Genomic DNA, 22,106 nt, shown 5'->3' on the forward strand with positions numbered 1-22,106 from the left:
TGAAAACCTCGCACACCAGGCAAAAACCTCTGAAACCAGGCCAAACCCCTCAAACCAGGCCAAAATTACTCAAACCAGGCCAAAAGCCCTGAAACCAGGCCAAACCCCTTCAAACCAGGCCAAAACCCCTCAAACCAGGCCAAAACCTGTCAAACCAGGCCAAAACCCCTCAGACCAAACCAAATCCTCTCACATTAGGGTAAAACCCTTAAACCAGGCTAAAACCCTTAAACCAGGCTAAAACCTCTCAAACCAGGCCAAAACCCTTCAAACCGGGCCAAAACCTCTCAAACTGGGCCAAAACCTCTCAAACCAGGCAAAACACCTCAAACCAGGCTATAAACTCTCAAATCAGGCCAAAACGTCTCCCACCAGGCCAAAACTCTCAAACCAGGCCAAACCCCCTGAAAACAGGCCAAAAACCTTATTCCAGATAAAAAAACTCAAACCAAGCCAAAACATCTCAAAACAGGCCAAACCCCCTCAAACCAGGCCAAACCCCCTCAAACCAGGCCAAAAACTCTCAAACCAGGCCAAACCCCTCAAACCAGGCCAAAACCTCTCAAACCAGGCCAAAACGTCTCAAACCAGGCCAAAACCTCTCAAACCAGGCCAAAACGTCTCAAACAAGGCCAAAACCCCTCTAACAAGGCCAAAACCTCTCAAACAAGGCAAAACCCCTCTAACAAGGCCAAAACCTCTCAAACCAGGCAAAAACACTCAAACCAGTCAAAAACACTCAAACCAGGCTACAAACTCTCAAATCAGGCCAAAACGTCTCATACCAGACCAAAACTCTCAATCCAGACCAAAACCTCTCTAACCAGGCCAAAACGTCTCCCGCCAGACCAAAACTCTCAAACCAGGCCAAAACCCCTCAAACCAGGCCAAAACCCAGAAACCAGGCCAAACCCCCTAAAACCAGGCCAAAATCTCTCGAACCATGCCAAAACCCGCAAACCAGGTCAAAACCCCCAATCCAGGCCAACCTCCCTTAAACCAGGCCAAAACTCTCAAATCAGGCCAATACCCCTCAAATCAGGCCAAATCCTCACAAACTAAGCCAAAACCTCTCAAACCAGGCCAAAACCCCTCAAACCAGGCCAAAACCCAGAAACCAGGCCAAATCCCTCAAACCAAGCCAAAACCTCTCAAATCAGGTCAAACCCCCTCAAACCATCCAAACCCCCTCAAACCAGGCCAAAACCCCTCACACCAGGCCAAAACTCCTCAAACCAGGCCAAAACGTCTCAAACCAGGCCAAAACGTCTCAAACCAGGCCAAAACCTCTCAAACCAGGCCAAAACCTCTCAAACCAGGCCAAAACCTCTCAAACCAGGCCAAAACCCCTCTAACAAGGACAAAACCCCTCACACCAGGCCAAAACCCCTCAGACCAGGCCAAAACCCCTCAGACCAGGCCAAAAACTCTCAAACCAGGCAAAAACACTCAAACCAGGCTATAAACTCTCAAATCAGGCCAAAACCTCTCATACCACAGCAAAACCTCTCTAACCAGGCCAAAACGTCTCCCACCAGGCCAAAACTCTCAAACCAGGCCAAACCCCCTCAAACCAGGCCAAAACCGTAAAACCAGGCCAAAACGTCTCAAACCAGGACAAAATTACTCAAACCAGGCTAAGAGCCCTGAAACCAGGCCAAAACCCTTCAAACCAGGCCAAAACCCCTCAAACCAGGCCAAAACCCCTCAGACCGGACCACAGCCTCTCAAACCAGAACAAAACGTCTCCCACCAGATCAAAACTCTCAAACCAGGCCAAAACACCTCCAACCAGGCCAGAACCCTCAAACAAGGCAAAACCTCTCAAACCAGGCCAAGACCTCTCAAACCAGACAAAACCCCCTCAAAGCAGGCCAAACCCACTCAAATCAGGCCAAACCCACTCAAACCAGGCCAAACCCACTCAAACCAGGCCAAAACCCTCAAACCAGGCCAAAACCTCTCAAAACAGGCCAAAACCCCTCAAAACACGCCCAAAGCTCTCAAACCAGGCCAAAATCTCTTAAACCAGGCCAAAACCGTCAGACCAGGCCAAAACCTCTCAAACCAGGCCAAAACCCACAAATCAGGCCAAACCCCTTCAAACCAGACCAAAACCCTCAAGCCAGGCCAAAAACCCTCAAACCAGGCCAAAAACCCTCAAACCAGGCCAAAACCTCTCAGGCCAAAACCTCTCAGACCAAAACCCTCAAACCAGGCCAAAACCCCTCAGACCAGGCCAAAACCCCTCAGACCAGGTCAAAACCTCTCAAACCAGGCAAAAACACTCAAACCAGGCTATAAACTCTCAAATCAGGCCAAAACCTCTCATACCACAGCAAAACCTCTCTAACCAGGCCAAAACGTCTCCCACCAGGCCAAAACTCTCAAACCAGGCCAAAATCCCTCAAACCAGGCCAAAACCCCTCAAACCAGGCCAAAACCGTAAAACCAGGCCAAAACGTCTCAAACCAGGACAAAATTACTCAAACCAGGCTAACAGCCCTGAAACCAGGCCAAAACCCCTCACACCAGGCCAAATTCTCTCACACTAGGGTAAAACCCTCAAACCAGACCAAAACTCCTGATAGCAGGCCAAAACCCCTCAAACCAGGCCAAAACCGTAAAACCAGGCCAAAACGTCTCAAACCAGGACAAAATTACTCAAACCAGGCTAACAGCCCTGAAACCAGGCTAACAGCCCTGAAACCAGGCTAACAGCCCTGAAACCAGGCCAAAACCCCTCAAACCAGGCCAAAACCCCTCAGACCAGGCCAAATTCTCTCACACTAGGGTAAAACCCTCAAACCAGACCAAAACTCCTGATAGCAGGCCAAAACTCCTCAAACCAGGCCAAAATATCGCAAACCAAGGTAAAAACCCTCAGACCAGGTCAAAACCCCTTAAACCAGGCCAAAACCCTCAAACCAGGCCAATCCCCCTCAAACCAGGCCAAAAGCCCTCACAACAGGCCAAAACCCCTCACAACAGGCCAAAACCCTTCACAACAGGCCAAAACCTCTCAAACCAGGCCAAAACCTCTCAAACCAGGCCAAAACCCCTCACAACAGGCCAAAACGTCTCAAACCAGGCCAAAACATCTCAAACCAGACCAAAACCCCTCATAACAGGCCAAAACATCTCAAATCAGGCCAAAACGTCTCAAACCAGGCCAAAACGTCTCAAACCAGGCGAAAACCCCTCAAACCAGGCCAAAACCCCTCAAACCAGGCCAAAACCCCTCAAACCAGGTGAAAACTCTCAAACCAGACCAAAACCTCTCATTCCAGCTCCGTACCCCCCCTTCTAGCCCAGGACCCCGCTCCAGACCCCCGGAGCACCGCGTGGCACCGAGCTCCTGCCTATCCCCGGGGACACAAGGGCCGGATAGTGGCTCCCGGGACCGTTTTTCGCCGCCACGGTGACCAGCACCACGCTGAACCCGCCAGCCCCGGCACCCATCCCGGGAGCTCTCCCGCCTGTCACCTTCGCCCCTGGCGCAGCGAGCGAGTGCCGGTTGCCCTGGCCTTGACCCCCCCCCTCCCCGCCCCCGCTATCGCAGGTTTATGGCAACCAGCGGGCGGCGCCAGCTGCCACCTCACTGCGCCCCTTGCCCTGAGGCCAGGCCGGCTGAGGGCGGCGCTGCCGTCATCACCCTCCTCCACCATCTTCAGCCGCCTGTCGCCTTCCCCGGGGACACCCGCCCGCCCACAGGGCTGCGGCGCCGACACCCGCCTTTGACACCGGCGCCAAAACGCGGCACTGACACCTAAAGGCGGCGCCGATGCCGAAACATGGTGCCAAAACAGGACGCTTTGTTCCTTGATGTCTGGGACTTTATCTCCTTGATATGTCATTGATGTCTCCCTGGTGTCTCCTCGATGTCTCCTTGATATCTGGGGCTTTGGCTCCTCAATGTCTCCTCGATGCCTCCTTGATGTGTGCAGCTCTGTCTCCTCAATGTCTCCTTGATATCTGGAGCTTTGTCTCCTTGATGTCCCTTTGATGCGTCCTTGATATCTATCTGGGGCTTTGTCACCTTAACGTCTCCTTGATGTGTCCTCGATGTCTGGAGCTCTGTCTCCATGATGTCAGCCAAGACGCTCCCTATTTACCAACTTTGCTCAGCAAATGGCCAAACCCATCCCTGGGGGGTGGGGAGGGAAGGAAACCTCAGGAAAACAAAGACACAAGGGAAAACTAAACCAAAACATGCCAGTAAAGCTTTGATGTACCCCAGTGAGGCCTCAGCAGGGATGGTCGGGGCTCGGCTCTTCCAACGGCACCGAGGCCTGAATGCGGGGTCGACGCCTCAATGCGGTGCTGAGGCCGAAGCGCAACGCCGAGGCCTAAACATGGCGCTGAGGCCCAAACACAGCACCGAGGCCCAAACATGGCGCCGAGGCCCAAACACAGCACCGAGGCCCAAACACAGCACCGAGGCCTAAGTGCAATGCTAAGGCCTGAACACGGCGCCGAGGCCTAAAGGTGGTGCCAAGGCTTAAACACAACATTGAGGCCTAAACGTGGCGCCAAGACCTAAACATGGCGCCGAGGCTCAAACACGGAGCCGAGGCCTAAACACAGCACCAAGGCCTAAACGTGGCGCTAAGGCCCAAACATGGCACCAAGGCCTAAATGCAACACTAAGGTCTAAACGTGGCGCTGAGGCCTAAACACAGCGCTATGGCCTAAGCATGGCGCTGAGGCTCAAACACAGCACCGAGGCCTAAACATGGCGCTGAGGTCCAAACATGGCGCCGAGGCTCCAACACGGCACTGAGGCCTAAACGTGGCGCCGAGGCTCCAACACGGCACCGAGGCCAAACGTGGCACCAAGGCCTAAATATGGCGCTAAGGCCCAAACATGGCACCAAGGCCTAAATGCAACACTAAGGTCTAAACGTGGTGCTGAGGTCTCAACACAACATTGAGGCCTAAACGTGGCGCTGAGGCCTAAACACAGCGCTAAGGCCTAAGCACGGCACCGAGGCCTAAGCATGGCGCCGAGGCTCAAACACAGCACCGAGGCCTAAACATGGCGCCGAGGCCAAGTGCAACACTAAGGCCTGAACATGGCGCCGAGGCTCGAACACGGCACCGAGGCCTAAACGTGGCGCTGACGCCTAAAGGCAGCACTGCCCCCACTCACTCCGCCCCCGCCCCCCCGCCCCGGGGCAGGCGGCAGCGGCCCCTCCCCACGCCGCCATTTCCCGCCAAAAGCGGCGCCGTTTCCCGCCCGCCCCGCTAGCCCCGCCCCCCCCGCCGCGCAGCCGCGTCCCCGCTCAGGCGCGCTCAGCCGAGCGCCGCATCATCCACCCGCCGCCATCTTGCGGAAGCGCCCACCGGCACCGGCGGAACCACCGGGACCCCTCGGGGCGGGGGCGGCAGCGGGGAGGGGAGCACGCCCAGACCCCCCCCCCCCCACCCCCCTACCCCCCACCCCCAAACACCGGGCGAGGCCGGAGGGGCGGCCCCGGCGGGATGTTTCACGGTATCGCGGCCCCGGCCGGGATGGGAGGTGAGAGACCGGCGGGACCGGGCCCCGCCGCTCCCCGCGGGCCACGGAGGGGGGGGGGGACACACACCGGGGTTAACGGGGGACGGATCTGTGCTGGGGGGGGGGGGGCACACACCGGGGTTACCGAGGGACAACCTGGGCGGGGGGGGGGGGGGGGGTGGGGCCGACCGGGCTTACCGAGGGATGCTTTGGGCTACCGGGGGCGACACCGGGGCTACCCAGCCCTCGCCTCATGCTGCCCCCCCCGCCGCTTTGCAGCCCCCGGGAACAAGCCGGAGCTGTACGAGGTGAGTAGGGACGCCCCCGCCCCCTCCCCCCCCCCCCCCCCCCCCCGGGGCAGGGCAGCGGCCGCCGGTGCCCCCCGGTAACCCCCCCCCGGTGCCCCCCCGGTTGTCCCCGCAGGAGGTGAAGCTCTACAAGAACGCGCGGGAGAGGGAGAAGTGAGTCCGGCGCCACCGGTTTTGCCGTCGCGGTCCCTCCCGGGACACCGCTCCCCGTTTGCCGCCGCGGTCCCTCCCGGGACGCCCTGTCCCACCGCGGTCCCTCCTGGGACATCGTTCTCCATCCTGGTGCCCTCTTGTCCATCACGGTCCTTCCTGGGATGCCATTGTCCATCCTGGTCCCTCTTGAGTCACCATCATCCATCCCGGTCCCCTTCTCTCCATCCTGGTCCTTCCTGGGACACCGTGACCCGTCGTGGTTCCCTTCTCTCCATCCTGGTCCCTCCTGGGAGACACCCCGCTCCATCGGGGCTCCCCCTGGCCCAGCGTGGTCCCCTTCTCCCCTGGTCCCTCCTGGGACACCGCTCTCGCCCCGCGGTCCCCCCTTCTCCTCTCCCCCACCGCGCTCCCCGCTGCGGTCGCAGGTACGACAACATGGCCGAGCTCTTTGCGGTGGTGAAGACGCTGCAGGCGCTGGAGAAGGCCTACATCAAGGACTGCGTCTCCCCCAACGAGTGAGTCCCGCGGTGCCGGCGCCTCCGGCGCCCTGTCCCTGCCGGGGCGGCGGTGGGGACAACCCCGGCCCCTCCCAGGTACACGGCCGCCTGCTCCCGCCTCCTGGTCCAGTTCAAAGCCGCCCTCAAGCAAGTGCAGGGCTCCGAGATCAGCTCCATCGACGATTTCTGCCGCAAGTTCCGGGTGAGCCGCCGCGGTGCCGGCACCGGGACCCTCGGCCCCGGCACGCCGGGGTTTCAGCGCTGACGGCGGCGGCGTCTCCTCGCAGCTCGACTGCCCCTTGGCCATGGAGAGGATCAAGGAGGACCGGCCCATCACCATCAAGGACGACAAGGGCAACCTCAACCGCTGCATCGCCGACATCGTCTCCGTACGGTGCCGGGGCTCGGTGGGGGGGGTGGTTTCGGGGCGGGCCGGGGCGCGGTTGAGCCTTTTTCGCCCCTTTTTTCCTCTCGGTTTTCTCGGCAGCTTTTCATCACGGTGATGGACAAACTGCGCCTGGAGATCCGCGCCATGGACGAGGTGGGGCTCGCCGCGGGCGGGGCGGCGCCGCGCCGGGTTGGGGGTTTGGCGCCGCCGGCGCGGTGGTGCCTCAACGCCGAGTTCCCTCCCCCGCCAGATCCAGCCGGACCTGCGGGAGCTGATGGAGACGATGAACCGCATGAGCCACCTGCCCCCCGACTTCGAGGGCCGGCAGAAAGTCCAACAATGGTGAGCGCCAGCGCGCCGGCGCCGCTCCCGGCGCCACGTTGGGCGCGCCGCCGACGCCGACGCCGTCTCCCCGCCAGGCTCCAGACGCTCAGCGGGATGTCGGCGTCGGACGAGCTGGACGACTCCCAGGTCCGGCAGATGCTCTTCGACCTGGAATCCGCCTACAACGCCTTCAACCGCTTCCTCCACGCCTGAGCCGCGCGGCACCACCGGTGCCCGCCCGGTCGGAACCTCCCCGTCGCTTCCCCGTCCCCTCCCAGTTCCCTCCCACTCCTCTCCCTGGTGTTCAGAGGAAGCTGAGGACAATAAACCCCCTCGCCGGGACCCCAAAAACCACCAGCCACGCTCATAAATACGGGGTGTAATGGCCACGCGCCGGTAAAACCACGAGGCGCCAGCACCGCCGCGGCGGCGCTTCAGAGGCTCTTGCAGAAGAGCTTGCGGTGCCGCGCCACGGCGGGGCCGCGCCAGGCTTCGCCGGCCTCGCCCCGGCGGACGTGGCGGCCGCAGAGCCGCAGCTCCCGGATCGCGCCGGCGGTTCTGGCCCAGGTCGCGGCGTCCGACGGCGCCGCCACGGAGCAGCCTGCGGGGGTGGGGAAAGGGCCACCGTTAGGACCCCACCGGGGGACATGGAGGGGGGGGTTTGCCACCGGTGCCGGTGCCGGTGCCGTACCTGCCAGGCTGAGGAACTGGAGCCCGCGGCTCCTCTCTTCCAGGGCGCAGAGCAGCGCCCGCAGCCCCGCGGCGCCAACGCCGGGATTCGCCGAAAAATCCAGGGAAACCAGCGCTGGGCACGCCGGGAGATGCCTGTGGGCAGGGGGGAGGTGGCCGAGGGGGGTCCCCAAAGGGACCCCTTTGTCCCCAAGGGCGGCCCCGCCGCCCCCGGCACGGCCCCGCACTGGAGCTGGGGCTCCGGCGGGAGGTGGAGGGTCCCGGTGCCGCCACCCCTCGGGGTCCCCGTGTCCCCTCACCTGGCCACCTCCAGGATGTCATCGTCCCCCAGGTGGTTCCCGGAGAACGTGAGGTGGGTCAGGGCGCAGCCCTCCTGCGGGGAAAGCCGCACCGGCATCGGCACCGGCACGATGCCGACGCTGGCTCTGGCACGACGCCGGCACCAGCATCCTCCCCCCCGCCCCGGGCCCACCGCGTCCCCGCCGCGTCCCCCTCTCACCTGCGCCAGGTACCTGCCAAGCGCCCCGGTGAGGGGCTGTGGTGCCGGCCCGGCGACCGAGCCCAGCTCCAGCCGGACGACGCCGCGGCCCGGCAAAGCGCCGAGGAGCCGCGCCAGCCCCGCCGAGCCCAGGGCGTTGTGGGACAGGGCCAAGCTCCGGAGCCGCGCGGCGCCTGCGGGCGGACGGTGGCGCCGTTAACCGAGCCCGCCCGGCGCCTGGCGCGGTGCCGGGGCGGTGCCGGTGCCGCCGGCGCTTACCCTCGAGGGCGAAGGCGCCGGTGAAGCCGCAGGCCTGGAGGCGCAGCGTGGTGAGGGCCGGGCAGGCCGGCAGCAGCAGGGCTAGGGGCCGGCAGCCGGCGTCGCCCAGCGGGTTCAGGCTCAGGTCCAGCTCCTCCAGGCTCTGCCGGGGCGGGCGGGGGTGAGGGGAAAGGGCAAAGTTTGGGGGGGAAAAGGGCAAAGTTTGGGGGGGAAAAGGGCAAAGTTTGGGGGGGAAAAGGGCAAAGTTTGTGGGGGAAAGGGCAAAGTTTGTGGGGAAAAGGGCAAAGTTTGTGGGGAAAGAGCAACGTTGGGGGGAAAAGGGCAACGTTGGGGGGGAAAGGCAAAATTTGGGGGGAGAAAGGGCAACGTTGGGGGGACAGGCAAGATTTAGGGGGAACAGAGGAAAGGTTTGGGGTGACAAAGACGAGGTTTGGGGGCAAAAAAGGCAAAGTTTGGGCGCGTAGGTGAGATGGGGGGGGTCGGACGAGAGGTTTAGGGGCGAGATGAAGAACTTTGGGGGACAACGGAGAGGTTTGGGGGGCGGGGGGGCAACTACCCCTGCGCCGCAACTCGGGGGGTGGGGGTGCCCTTACCTGGAGGGCGCCGGCGGTGCCGGGGGGCAGGAGGTGCCGCAGCCCTTGGGCTCCCAGGCGGTTCCCGGCCAGGTCGAGGAGGGTGAGGGCCGGCAAAGTGGCCAACGTGGCTCCCAGCTCGGCGGCCTCGGCGTCGGCCAAGCCGCAGCCGCGCAGCCGGAGCTGCCGCAGCGGCGCCTGCAGCTTGAGGGCCCGCAGCAGCGGCGGGAGGTGAGGGGGGCGCGGGGCCAGGCCCCCCCCGACCCCCAACGCGGGGCTCCGCTCCTGCAGCTCCGTCACCTTCAGCAGCAGCGGGTCAGGCTCTGCCGGGAGAGACAACCCGGTTGGGGGGCGTTTCGGGGGCGTTTCGGTGGCCCCGGGGATGGGGACCCCCAGCTGGGGACACGGGGGGGGGGGGGGGGGGGGCCCTTACCCACCGCCAGGCTCCGGCAAGCCCTGCGGTACCGCTCGGCCAAGGGCGGCAGGTCCCAGCCCTGCACCTCCGCCAGCACCTGCAACGCCGCAGCCGTCACCGGTGCCACCGCCGGCACCTTCCGCGGCGCTGGGTGGGGTGAGGGGGGGGACACACGCACGCGCACACACGGGCTCACCTCCTCGTTGCTCTGCAGGACGTCCCCCACGGGGTCCTGGGGGGCCAGGAGAGCCCCCTCTTTCTTCAGGGTGAGCCGCGGCAGCAGCCCGCACGCCTGGTAGTACCGCTCGGCCGCCCGCTCCGCCAGCCAGCCCACGGCGCGGCTCTCGCTGCCGCCATGGCACCGCCGTCACCGCCGGGCGCCGCCACCCGCCACGGGGAGGGGGTCCCAAAAGAGGGGAGTCGGGGGAGGGGGGCAAAGCTCTTACCTTTGGGGCACAGGGATGAGGAAGACGTTGTCCTGGATGCGGACGCGCACGCGAAGGGCAGGCGGCGGCGCCGGTGCCGGTGCTGGTGCCGGTGCTGGCGCTGGTGCTGGCGCCAGCACCGGTGCGCACGGGGGGCTCCGCTCGCCCTCCACTTCAGCGGGGAGGGGGGTCCCGGCCGCCTCGGGAGGTCGGCGTTCCCGGCAGCGCCCCACTGGGGTCCTTTCCACCAGGTGGGTGAGGCGGCTTTGCCGGCGGCGCCGAGCCGGAGCGGCGCCCCCACCGTCGCTCTCTGGTCCGGTGCTGTCCCCCGAAGCGGTGGCCGGTTCGTGGTGTTCCCGGCGCGGCCGCTTACGGCCCCCCCGGGCCCCGCCGAGGTCGTCTTCCAGCCAGTCCTCCTCCTCCCGGTACTGCTCGGCCGGGATGAGGGCCGGCCGCGGTGGCGCCGGTTGCCGGCACGCCGTCGCTGCGCCGCCACCGCCCAGAAGGGATTTGGCACTGCCAAGGCCCCGCATGGCGGCTTCGTACTCGGCCACCACCTCCTCCTCCTCCTCCTCCGTCCCCCTGCCGAGCCCCGGCGCCCGCTGCCGCTTCTTCACCGGCATCTCGCCATCCCCCGGCTCCGCCGCCGCCATTTGGCGCTCGGCCCCCGACGGCGGCGAATCCGGCGAGGGCTGCGGCGCGGCTGCGGGATACCGGCACCCTCAGCCCCCCGCGGGTCCACCCCCCCCCCCAAAACACCCCGGGGGGGGGGAAGGCGTCGCCGCGTCCCACCTCGCGCCGCCGCCGCCGCCGCGGTCTCCCTGAGCAGGCGCTCAGCCGCCCGGCACCGCTGCCACGTCTCCTGGTCCAGCTCGTCGCCGTAGGTCCTCGCCCACTCCTCCAGCGTCCCCAGTGGCGTCAAACCCTACGGGGAGGTGGGAGACTGGGGACGTCAGGGTCTCCCAGTCCACCCCCCTGCCCCAAACTGGGGTCTCCCCCCGCCCGCCGGCAGCCCCACCTGGGCGTTCCTGGCCGTCACCGAGGCCCCGCGCCGCACCAGCAGCTCGGCCACCTCGAAGTGGCCGCAGGCCAGCGCGTCGTGGAGGGGGGTGATGCCCTCGCAGCCCGGCCCCCCCGGGTCGTCCAGCGCCGCTCCCCGCTCCAGCAGCAGGCGGGCGATTTCTGGGGGGGGGGCAGGTGATGGTGAGGAGGGGGAGGAAGAGGAGGAAGAGGAGAGAAAGAGGATGAGATGATGGCGAGAAGGCGAGGAGGAGGAGGAGGGCGAGGCAAGGAGGAGGGCGAGGAGGAGGAGCAAGAGGAGGACGAGGCGAGGCCGAGGAGGAGGAGGAGGCCGAGGAGGCCGAGGAAGAGGAGGAGGCCGAGGAAGAGGAGGAGGCCGAGGAAGAGGAGGAGGCCGAGGAAGAGGTGAGGCCGAGGAAGAGGTGAGGCCGAGGAAGAGGAGGAGGCCGAGGAAGAGGAGGAGGCCGAGGAAGAGGAGGCCGAGGAAGAGGTGAGGACAAGGCGTGGAGGAGGAGGAGGAGGAAGAAGAGGAGGAGGAAGAGGAGGAAGAAGAGGAGGAAGAAGAGGAGGAAGAAGAGGAGGAAGAAGAGGAGGAAGAAGAGGAGGAAGAAGAGGAGGAGGAAGAGGAGGAGGAAGAGGAGGAAGAGGGGGCTCACCCAGGTGCCCGTGGTTGCAGGCCTCGTGCAGCGGCGTCCAGCCGCAGTAATCGCGGGGGTTCAGGGGGTGCCCCTGCAAAAAACCATGAGGGGGGGGGGGGGCTCAGGTGCCGCCAGGCTTGGCCAGGGGGCCCTGGGGACTCCCCCCCAACCCCCCTGAGCCCGCCCCCGCCCCCCCCAAAAGCGGGGGGCCCCCGGCACCCACCTGCCGGAGGAAGAGCTGGACGCGGCGCAGGTCGCCCTCGATGCAGGCGCGGTGCAGGGGGGTCTCGCCCCGCTCGTTCCGCCGGTTCCACTGGGGAGGGGGAGCCATGGGGACCCCCCCCCCCCCAACCCCGTTTGGGGGGGGTGGGGGAAAGGGGAGCCCCCCCAGCCCAATTTTGGGGGTGTCAAAGGAAAAGGGAGACAAACCCCCCCCCTCAATTTTAGGGGTTTTAGGAGGACTAGGGGAAAGGCCAGACCAGCCCCCCCCCCCCCCTCTTTGGGGGTGTCAGGGAAGGGGGAGACCCCCCCACCCCAATTTTGGGGGTGTCAGGGGAATGGGTACACCCCCCCACCCCAATTTTGCAGGTATTAGGGCAAGGGAGAGCCCCCCCCCCCGATTTTGGGGGTGTCAGGAGAGTCCCACCTCAATTTTGGGGGTGCCAGGGGAAGTGGGAGACACCACCCCCCCACCCCCCAATTTTGGGGTTGTCGGGGGAGCACCCAGCGCCCCTCACCTTGCTGATCCGCCGGCGCCCGGGGACGCTCTTGCTGTAGCCCTCGAGCTCCTCTTCCTCCCCCTCTGCGAGACGCCCCGGTCCCGTGAGGAAGACCCCCCCTGGGGACCCCATGACCCCCCCTAGACCCCCCCGGGGACCCCATGACCCTCCCCAAGCCCCCCCTAGGGACCCCATGACCCCCCCCAAGCCCCTTCTAGACACCCCCTAGACACCCCATGACCCCCCCAAGCCCCCCCCAGGGACCCCATGACCCCCCCCAATCCCCCTCTACACCCCCCATGGGGACACCATGACCCCCCCATGACCCCCCCTAGACACCCCATGACCCCCCCAAGCCCCCCTAGACCCTCCCTGTTGACCCTATGACCCCCCCAAGCCCCCTCTAGACACCCCATGACCCCCCCAAACCCCCCCTAGGGACCCTGTGACCCCCCCAAGCCCCCCCGTGGGGACCCCATGACCCCCCCAAGCCCCCTCTAGGGACCCTATGACCCCCCCAAGCCCCCTCTAGACACCCCATGACCCCCCCAAACCCCCCCTAGGGACATGACCCCCCCAAGCCCCCTCTAGGGACCCCATGACCCCCTAAGCCCCCCCTAGGGACCCCATTACTCCCCCAAAACCCCCCGTAGACCCCCCGTGGGGACCCCATGACACCCCCAAGCCCCCCCTAGCCCTCCCCAACCCCCCCCAGACCCCCCCTGGGGACCCCATGACCCCTCCAAGCCCTCTCTAGGGACCCCATGACCCCCCCAAGCCCCCCCTAGACTCCCCCTGGGGACCCCATGACCCCCCCGGGCCCCCCCCCCCGACCCCCCTCACCGCTCTCCGACAGCTCCAGCTCGCTCTCCTCCTGCGCCTCGCTGCTCTCGGGCTCTTCCTCCTCCTCCTCCTCCTCCTCGCCACCCCCCCCCAGCCCCCCCAGCCGCGCCAAGGTGCCGGCGGCCGCTTCGGCGTCCCCGTCCCGCAGCTGCAGCGCGTGGAGGTGCCGCAGGATCTGCCGCTGGGGAGGAGGAGGAGGAGGAGGAGGAGGAGGAAGAAAAGGAAGGTCAAGCGCCCAGCCTGGAGTGTTGGGGACACTGGGGGGGGGGGGGAGGGGGGATATTTTGGGGTCCCCCTCACCTGGAGCCGGGGGTCTCCGGCCGCCTCGGCCCGCGCCAGGGCGGTTTGGAAGCAGGGCTGGAGCTGGGCAGGGGGCTCGCCCGCCTCCGCCAGCGCCAGCGCCATGTTCAGCCACGTCTTCCCCTCCTGGGCACCCACCGGGGGGGAGGGGGGGTCAGCACCCACCACAGGACCCCCCCCCCGACACCCCCAGGGATGGGGGGGGGGGGGTGTGTCTCACGTTGAGTGTGTGTGTCCCCCCCTCCACAGCGAAGGGCCCCAAGGACCTGACGGGACCCCCCTAAAGACCTGGAGAATCTCCCCGAGGTGCCCCCTGAGGGGGCGCAGGGATCTGAAGAGCCCCCCCCCCGGGACCCAAGGAGCACCCCCAGAGACCCAGGGAACCCCCCATGGGACCTGAGGAGCCCCCCCCGGCACCCAAACCCCCCCCCCAGGCTCCCAAGAACCGCCCCCGGGCACCCAAAACTTCCCCCCAGGCACCCAAGAACCCCACCCCCGGGTCCCAAGGAGCCCCCCCAGGGACCTAAGAACCCCCCCCCGGCACCCAAAAACCCCCCTGGGCACCCAAACCCCCCCCCCCCCCGGGCACCCAAGAACAACCCCCAGGCCCCAAGGAGCCCCCTCGGGGACCCACCCCCCCCCCCAGGGACCCAAGAACCCCCCCCGGGCACCCCAAAACCCACCCTGGGCACCCAAGAACGCCCCCCGGGCCCCCCCCCGGCGCCCCTCTTGCCTCCAGCGCGTCCCCCCGGTGCAGCGCCAGCTCCTCCCGGTAGTGCTGCACCGCTCGCCCGTGGTCCTTCAAGTCCCCGAAGGTGGTGGCCAGCGAGACGTGGATGGTGGCCAACTCCCCCGGCGGCCGCCCCAGCGCCTGGGCCAAGCTCAGCTGCCCCCCAGGACCCCCCCCTTGTCAGCGGGAAAGTGCCCAAGACCCCCCCAAACCCCCCCTGGGTGTCCCCAAACCCCTCTCAGTGTCCCCAAACCCCTCAGTGTCCCCAACCCCCCCCTCAGCTCTGTCCCCCCTTCCCCGCTGCTGCCGGGAGGCCCCACACGGGTCCCTTGGGGGGGACTGGGGGACTCGGAGCCCTTCTGGGGGTCCCCAGACCCCCCCCGGGTATCCCCAGACCCCCTCGGTGTCCCCAACCCCTGCCTTGGTGTCACCAAACCCCCACCCGAGGGTCACCAGACCCCCCCCTCGGTGTCCCCAAGCCTCCCCCGGGTGTCCCCAGACCCCCCCTGGGTGTCCCCAGACCCCCCCCGGGTGTCCCCAGACCCCCCCCGGGGGTCCCCAGACCCCCCTCTCGCCCCCCCCACCTGCCGCTGGTAGTAGCCCACGGCGCGGCCGTAGTCGCCGTGCTTGGAGAAGGTGTCGCCGAGCTGCTCGCAGATGGCCAGCGCCGCGGGGGGGTCACTGGCCGCCGCCTCCAGGGCCTCCTGCAGCCGCGTCACCTTGGTGGCTGCGGGGGGCGGGGAGGGGGACACAATCAGGCCACGTTGGGGACCCCCAGAAGGGCTCCGAGTCCCCCAGTCCCACCCAAGGGACCCGTGTGGGGCCTCCCGGCAGCAGCGGGGAAGGGGGGACAGAGCTGAGGGGGGGGTCTGGGGACACCGGGGGGGGTTTGGGGACACCCAGGGGGAGTTGAGGACACTGAGGGGGGGTTGGGGACACCCAGAAGGGCTCCGAGTCCCCCAGTCCCCCCCAAGAGACCCGTGTGGGGCCTCCTGGCAGCAGCAGGGAAGCGGGGACAGAGCTGAGGGGGGGGTTGGGGACACTGACGGGGGGTTTGGGGACACCGATGGGGGGGTTTGGGGATGCCATGGGAGGACTTGGGGGACACCGGGGGGGGGTGTGGACAACGGGGGGGGCTTGGGGACACTGAGAGGTTTGGGGACACCCAGGGAGGGTTTGGGGACACTCAGGGAGGGTTTGGGGACACCCAGCGGGGGGGGGGGGTTTGGGGACACCCAGCAGGGGAGCTTGGGGACACCCAGCAGGGGGGTTGTGGGGACACCCGGGGGGGGGGTTGGGGACACTCGGGGAGGGTTTGGGGACACCCAGAGGGGGGGGGGTTTGGGGACACCCAGCAGGGGGGTTTGGGGACACCCAGCAGGGGGGTTGTGGGGACACCCGGGGGGGGGTTGGGGCCACTGTCCCCGCCTCACCGTAGCGCAGGTTGGCGCGGACGAGCTCCCGCTGCCAGGGCTGCCGCGAGCCCAGGGCGTGGGCCTGCCGCAGGGAGCGCTTGGCGGCCCCGAAATCCCCCAAATTCAGCAGCACCTGGGCGACACCCCCGGAGCAACGGCCACTCAAATCCCAGGGAGGGCCCCCAAAGCCCCGGGGAGGGCCCCCAAAACCCGTGGAAGGCTCCCAAAATCCCAGGGAGGGCCACCCAAAGCCCCGGGAGTGCCACCCAAACCCACGGGAGGGCCACCTAAACCCAAGGGAGGGCCACCCAAACACTAGGGAGGGCCTCCCAAAGCCCCGGGGAGGGCTCCCAAAATCCCAGGGAGGGCCACTCAAACACTAGGGAGGGCCACCCAAACCCACGGGAGGGCCACCAAAGCGCCGGGGAGGGCCACCCAAACCCCAGTAGGGCCCCCCAAACCCCGGGGAGGGTCCCCCAAACCCCGGGGAGGGTCCCCCAAAGCCCCGGGGAGGGCCCCCCAAAATCCCGGGGAGGGCCACTCAAACACTAGGGAGGGCCACCCAAACCCCTGGGGAGAGCTCCCAAAATCCCAGGGAGGGCCACTCAAACACTAGGGAGGGCCATCAAAGCCCTTGGAGGGCCACCCAAACCCACGGGAGGGCCACCCAACCCTAGTAGTGCCACCCAAGCCCCAGGGAGGGCCCCCCCAAAACCCCCGGGGGACACCCACCTGCGCCATGCTGCCGCAGCACTCGCTCTCCATCCCCCTCTCGCGCATTTTGCGGGCGCACTGGCGGGCGCGGGCCAGGCAGCGCAGGGCGCCCGAGGGGTCGCCCTCCCGCCCGCGGATGTTGCCCAGGTTGAAGTAAGCGCGGTAAAGGTCTTCCTCGAGGCGGCCCTGCCTGCCGGGAAGGCCGCCATCACCGCCAAAACCTCCCCCAAAACCCCCAAACCCGCCGCCATGGGGGGGGAGGTGTGTTTCCCGCCCGTACTCAGCGAGGAAGACGCTTTTCTTGAGGTAATGGTCGCGCCTGGCCCCGTCCTTCAAGCTGTCGTAGACCAGCCCCAGGTTGAGGTAGAGCCGCGTCCTCATCTCCGCCAGCTCCCGTTGCGGCACGGCGCCTGGAAAAGGCGGGAAGGGGGGAAAAAAAAACCAAAATAAAAACACAACCCACCCAAACCGCCATAAAATGGTGGTTTTGGAGGGGAAAAAATCCCGCCAAAACGCCCCACAAAATGGCGGCGCGGCGCCACGGCCTCCCTCAGGCGCCCCCCGCCGCGGCCCTGTTGGCGGGGCGGTCGCCGACCCGGCGGGTTTCTCTACGTCGGGGCGGAAAATTTGGCATTTCTTTATCACAGAGGGGGGGGACGTGCTGCAGTTACACCGAAAAAACGGCATTTTTATACCTTTTTTCTGCAAAGTCGTGGTCTTTAACGTATTTTAACGCCAGCGGCCGTGTTAGGCCCGCTGCTAATCTTGACGTTTATAACGCTTGCTTCCCTCTTTATTAATATTCCTACGCTAATATAATTATTGCTTATTTTCCTGGCCAAAATCAGAGCAGGGAGGGGAGGATGCGAGCCTTCGCAGCAACGTTCCTCCTCGTTTTTTATGGTTTCACCCCATAAAACAAGAGAATTACCTGAAAACGTACAATTTCAAACCATGGGTCAACTCTTTATTAATATTCCTACACTAATATAACCGTTGCTTATTTTCCTGACCAAAATCCCCGATCTACAAAGCAGGGAGGGGAGGATGTGAGTCTTTGCAGCAACGTTCCTCCTTGGTTTTTAGGATTCCATCCCGTAAAATACGATAATTACCCAAAAACGTACAATTTCAAACGATTGCTCCACCCTTCATTAGTATCCCTACGCTAACACAATTATTGCTTATTGTCCCGACCACAATCAGACCTACAAACCAGGGTGGGGAGGACGGGAGAGCCTTCGTCAGCAACGTTCCTCCTCGGTTTTTAGGGTTTCACCCCACAAAACAAGAGAACGACCCAAAACCGCACAATTCCACCCCGGACCCGCCTCCCCGCTCTGCGTGGGCCCCATTTCACCCCCCGCAGCAGCTCTGCCTCGAGCCACAACATTCGCCCCCCAACACTTCCAGCCCCTAAAACCCCGCGGTGGGCCCAGAGCCCCCCCCCTCCCAGCCCCCCGGGGCTGTTGGAAACTGGTCTTACTGGCGGAACACTGGGATCCCCCAGCACTCCCTGCCAGGCTGCAGAATGAGGGGTTTCCTGCGGTTTTGGGGGTCCCAAGCCAGCTCAGCGCCGGGCTCCGTGGCTCGCTGAAGGAGCCAGGCGGCTCCTGAATTTTTCTCCAGTTCCCTCCTCCCAGTATCTCCCACCCTTACCAGTGCTCAGCCTCTGGAGGCGGAGCAAGCCCCCCCCCTCCCCCCGATCCTGACCCCCTGCTCCCCGCCCCCACGGTGAGGGGGTGCCGTGCCCCCCTCTTCCTCCCGGTGGGGACGAAGGCCTCCCTGCCGGTGCCGTGCCCCAGCGCCCGCCGAGCCTCCGCGAGGGCAGCGGCTGCCCTGAGCTCCGGGGAGGTTTGGGGGATTTCCCACCGGAACGTGAACGACCAAATTGCTCGCCGTCAGGTAAATGAATTAACCGAATTTCTCGCCATCAGGGAATTAACCGAATTTCTCGCCATCAGGGAATCACCGAATTTCTCGCCATCAGAAACACGAATTGAATTTCTTACCGTAATATAAATGAATTTAATTTTTTACTACCACGTAAATTAACCGAATTTCTTACCATCAGGGGAATTAACTGAATTTCTTGCCATAATATCAATTATTTACTTTTTCACGATCATGTAAATTAATTGAATTTCTTACCACCAGGTGAATTAATTGATTTTCTTACATCAGGGGAATTAACTAAACTTCTTACCATCAGATAAACTAATTGAATTTCTACCGTATTATAAATGAATTTAATTTTTTACTATGATGCAAATTAATTGATTTTCTTACCATCAGGGGAATTAACTGAATTTCTTACCTTCAGGTAAACGAACTTAATTTCTTACCATCATGTAAATTAACTGAATATTTTACCAACACGTAAATTAACTGAATTTCTTACTATCATGTAAATTAATTGAATTTTTCACCATCACATAAATAAACTGAATTTCTTACCATCATATAAACGAATTCAACCAGGCAACAACTAACCCCAAGCCGCCAGCTCCTCGTTTAAAGCACCCCGCTCCCCACACAAACCCCCTCATTCCCCCCCAAGCCCCCTCATTCCCCCCCAAACCCCCCCCCCCCCCCCCCCCCCCAGCCTCACCTCCCAGCTTCTCCTCCACGATGGCCAGGCTGGTGCGGAAGGCCTCCTCGGCGTGGCGCAGCGCCGGCTCCTCGCCCCCCGCCGCGCCGCTCTCCGCCATGAACATGTAGGTGCGCCCGATGGTGGCCCAGGCCCGCTGCTGCTCCGCCGCGTCTGCCAGCGCCCGCGCCAGCGCCAGGTGCTGCCGCTGGTGCTGCCAAGGCGGGGACCACCCCTCAGCACCCCCGGGGTGACCCCCCAGACCCCCACAAAAACCCATTTCCCCCCCCTCCCCTGAGCCACCTTCAGCGCCGCCTCGTAGCTCTCCAGCTCGGCCAAGCGCTCGCCGATCTTGCGGTGAGCCACGGCGCAGCCCAGCCGGTCGCCGGCGCCTCCAGCAGCTGCAGCTCCTGCCGGTGCTCTGCCAGAGCCTCCTCGTAGCGACCTGCCAAGGGGGGGGGGGGGGGGGGGTGTCACAGCGTTATTTTTGGGGGGAGGGGGGGGTGTTTTTCCAACCAGAAGCCCCCCCCCCAGGGTGGGGGGAGCGCCAAGGACGCACCATGGCTAGCCAAAACCTCGCCGAGCTGGTGACAAACCGCCGCCTCCTCCGCCAGGCTCCCGCTGCGCTCGGCCTTCTCCTTCGCCTTCTGCAGCTCTGGGGGGCGAGGGGAGGGGGCTCAGCGCCCCCCCCCCACCTGGTTGGGGGGGTGACCTCCCCCAAAGTAGACCCTTGGCCTGGTGCTGAGCTGGGGGGGGGGGGGGGGGGGGGCTCCGGGGTCACCCCCGGGGACACTGGGGTGGGGGCGAAGTGGGTCACGATATGGGGAGGGGGAGGGGGGGCAGCGTCAGGGAGATTGGAGACCCCGGGGGGGGGGGCTATGGAAAGGGGGGCCGGAGACTCTTGGGGGTGTGGGGGTGAGGAGAGAGACCGGGGGGGGGGCACGGAAAGGGGGGGCCCGGGGTGTGTGACACGGCGGGGTGGGGTGGGTAAGGGACACCGGGGACCTTAGGGGGAGGGGGCTGAGGAGCCCCGGGGTGGGGGGCACAGAAAGGAGGGCCCGGGGTGTGTGACACGGGAGGGGTGTTAAGGGACACCGGGGACCCTTGGGGGGAGGGGGGGGGGGGGGGGCACGGAAAGTAGGGCCTGGGGTGTGTGACACGGGGTGGGGGCGTAAGGGACACCGGGGGACACCTGGGGGGGGAGTTGGGCACGGAAACGGGGTCCCGGGGTGTGTGACACGGGGGGGGGGGGGGAAGGACACCGGGGACCCTTGGGGGGGGGGGGGGGGTCGAGGGGCCGCCTGAGGAGGGGCCGGGCCCGGCGGTCTCCGGGCCGAGGGGGGTCCGGGGAGGCCCGAGGGCCGGTGACGTGCCGGGGAGGCCCCGAGGCCCCGGTGAAGGCCCGACTCACGGCGAATCTCCCGCTCCGCGCTCATCCCCGCCGCCGCCGCTGCCGCCACTGCCCGCCTCGCCCCGCCCCGCCGCCCCCATTGGCCCGCGCTCCGCACCCTCGCGCCAATCCGCGTGGGGAAAGGCGGGAAGCGGCCGCTCCCATTGGTCAGCGCCGGGAGGTCACACCCCGCCCACCCACCCCGGCCGGCCACTTAACGGCGCTCGGCCGGTCCCGCGCGCGGCTGCGGGGGGTGACGGAAGAGGGGCGGCCCGCCCCCCAGCCCCCAGCATGCCCCAGTGCTCCCAGTGCCCTCCAGTGGCTTCGGGCTCTCCCTGTACCCGCGCCCCCAGTAACCCCCAGTGCTCCCCAGTACCCCCATCCCAGTGCTCCAGTGCCCTCCAGTGGCTTCCGGTTCTCCCCTGTACCCGCGCCCCCAGTAACCCCCAGTGCTCCCCAGTACCCCCCATCCCAGTGCTCCCAGTGCCCTCCAGTGGCTTCGGGTTCTCCCCTGTACCCCCGCCCCCGCGCTCCCAGTAACTCCCAGTGCTCCCCAGCAGCCCCACCGCAGTGCTCCCAGTACACTCCAGTGGCTCCCAGTGCTCCCAGTACCCCCCACCCCCTCGCTTCCACTAACCCCAGTGCTCCAGTACACTCCAGGGGCTTCCAGTGCTCCCCAGTATCCACCAGCTTACTGGCCCCAGTGCTCCCAGTAACGCCCAGTGGCTCCCAGTAGCCTCCAGCCCAGTGGTCCAGTACCCTCCAGTGCACTCCAGTAGCCTCCTGTGGCTGCCAGTGCTCCCCAGCGCCCCCCAGTGCTCCTCAGCACCCACCAGCCTACTGGCCCAGTGCTCCCAGTAACCCCCAGTGGCTCCTAGTGCTCCCCAGTACTCCCCAGCCCACTGGCCCCAGTGCCCCCCCAGTGAACTTCCGTAGTCTCCAGTGGCCCCCAGTGCTCCCCCAGTATCCCCCCTATGCTTGGCCCGGCATTCTCCAGTGCCCCCCACCCCAGCCCTGCCACCACACAGCCCAGTGCTCCAGTACACCCAGTTCTGATGTCCCAGTTCAGCTACACTGGTGCTCCAGTACCTCCAGTGCACCTCAGCAGCTCTCACTATCCCCCACCCAGTGCCTCCCAGTACCACCCCCCTGCAGCCAGGGCTGTCCAGTTTCTCCAGTATTCCTCCAAAACCTCCCACTATCCCCAGTAATCCCCAGCCCAGCGCCCCCACTACACCCCTTACACCCAGCCCAGTGCTCCCAGTTTCCCCAGTAACTCCAAATCGGCACCTCCCCAGTGTCCCCAGTCCAGTGCCTACCAGTATGCCCAGTACCCCTGCATAACTCCAGCCAGTATCCCCAGTAACCCCCTGCCCAGTGCCCCCAGTACACCCCTCACACCCCAAGCCCACTGCCTCCCAGTTTCCCAGTACGCCCCACAGCCCACAGGTGCACAAACTCCACCGGCTCACTGTTGGGATAAAACCCCCAAAATCTCATTTTGGTTAAAAAAAAAAAACAAAAAAACACCAACCCAAAACACCTCAACTCAGATTTTTGTTTAAAAAAAATCCCACCAAATCCCTCCGATTTTTGTCAAAAAAATACCCTAAATCCTCAGATTTTGGTAAAAACACCCCAAAGTCCTAGGATTTTGGTAAAAAAAACCCACCCAAATCTCTGGCATTTCGGCAAAAAACCAAAACCAAAAACCCTCA

The 22,106-nt window shown here is 65.0% G+C and overlaps 2 protein-coding genes across 2 annotated transcripts; one reads left to right on the forward strand and one right to left on the reverse strand.

The window, feature by feature from the left end:
• The first annotated feature begins 5,459 nt into the window (after positions 1-5,459).
• VPS28 (VPS28 subunit of ESCRT-I) lies at positions 5,460-7,524 on the forward strand. The gene is made up of 9 exons (XM_086465618.1): positions 5,460-5,521; positions 5,780-5,808; positions 5,924-5,961; positions 6,387-6,476; positions 6,555-6,660; positions 6,746-6,847; positions 6,946-6,999; positions 7,097-7,188; positions 7,266-7,524. The coding sequence occupies exons 1-9, from the start codon at positions 5,485-5,487 to the stop codon at positions 7,381-7,383; spliced, it is 666 nt and encodes a 221-aa protein (XP_086321744.1). The 5' UTR covers positions 5,460-5,484; the 3' UTR covers positions 7,384-7,524.
• An 80-nt stretch (positions 7,525-7,604) lies between these two features.
• Positions 7,605-20,434, reverse strand: TONSL (tonsoku like, DNA repair protein). The gene is given in 26 exon segments (XM_086466035.1): positions 7,605-7,771; positions 7,862-7,995; positions 8,160-8,233; positions 8,360-8,532; positions 8,618-8,759; positions 9,211-9,512; positions 9,623-9,701; positions 9,801-9,957; positions 10,054-10,732; positions 10,822-10,954; positions 11,048-11,211; positions 11,706-11,778; positions 11,911-12,000; positions 12,425-12,487; positions 13,218-13,430; positions 13,550-13,675; positions 14,283-14,435; positions 14,864-15,006; positions 15,713-15,827; positions 16,427-16,598; positions 16,689-16,818; positions 19,020-19,212; positions 19,302-19,390; positions 19,393-19,443; positions 19,558-19,653; positions 20,410-20,434. Coding segments are annotated over 26 exon segments (3,936 nt in total).
• Positions 20,435-22,106: the final 1,672 nt, after the last annotated feature.

The sequence above is a fragment of the Leptosomus discolor genome, chromosome 5 (assembly GCF_034619465.1).
Source record: "Leptosomus discolor isolate bLepDis1 chromosome 5, bLepDis1.hap2, whole genome shotgun sequence".
NCBI classification, from domain to species: domain Eukaryota; kingdom Metazoa; phylum Chordata; class Aves; order Leptosomiformes; family Leptosomidae; genus Leptosomus; species Leptosomus discolor.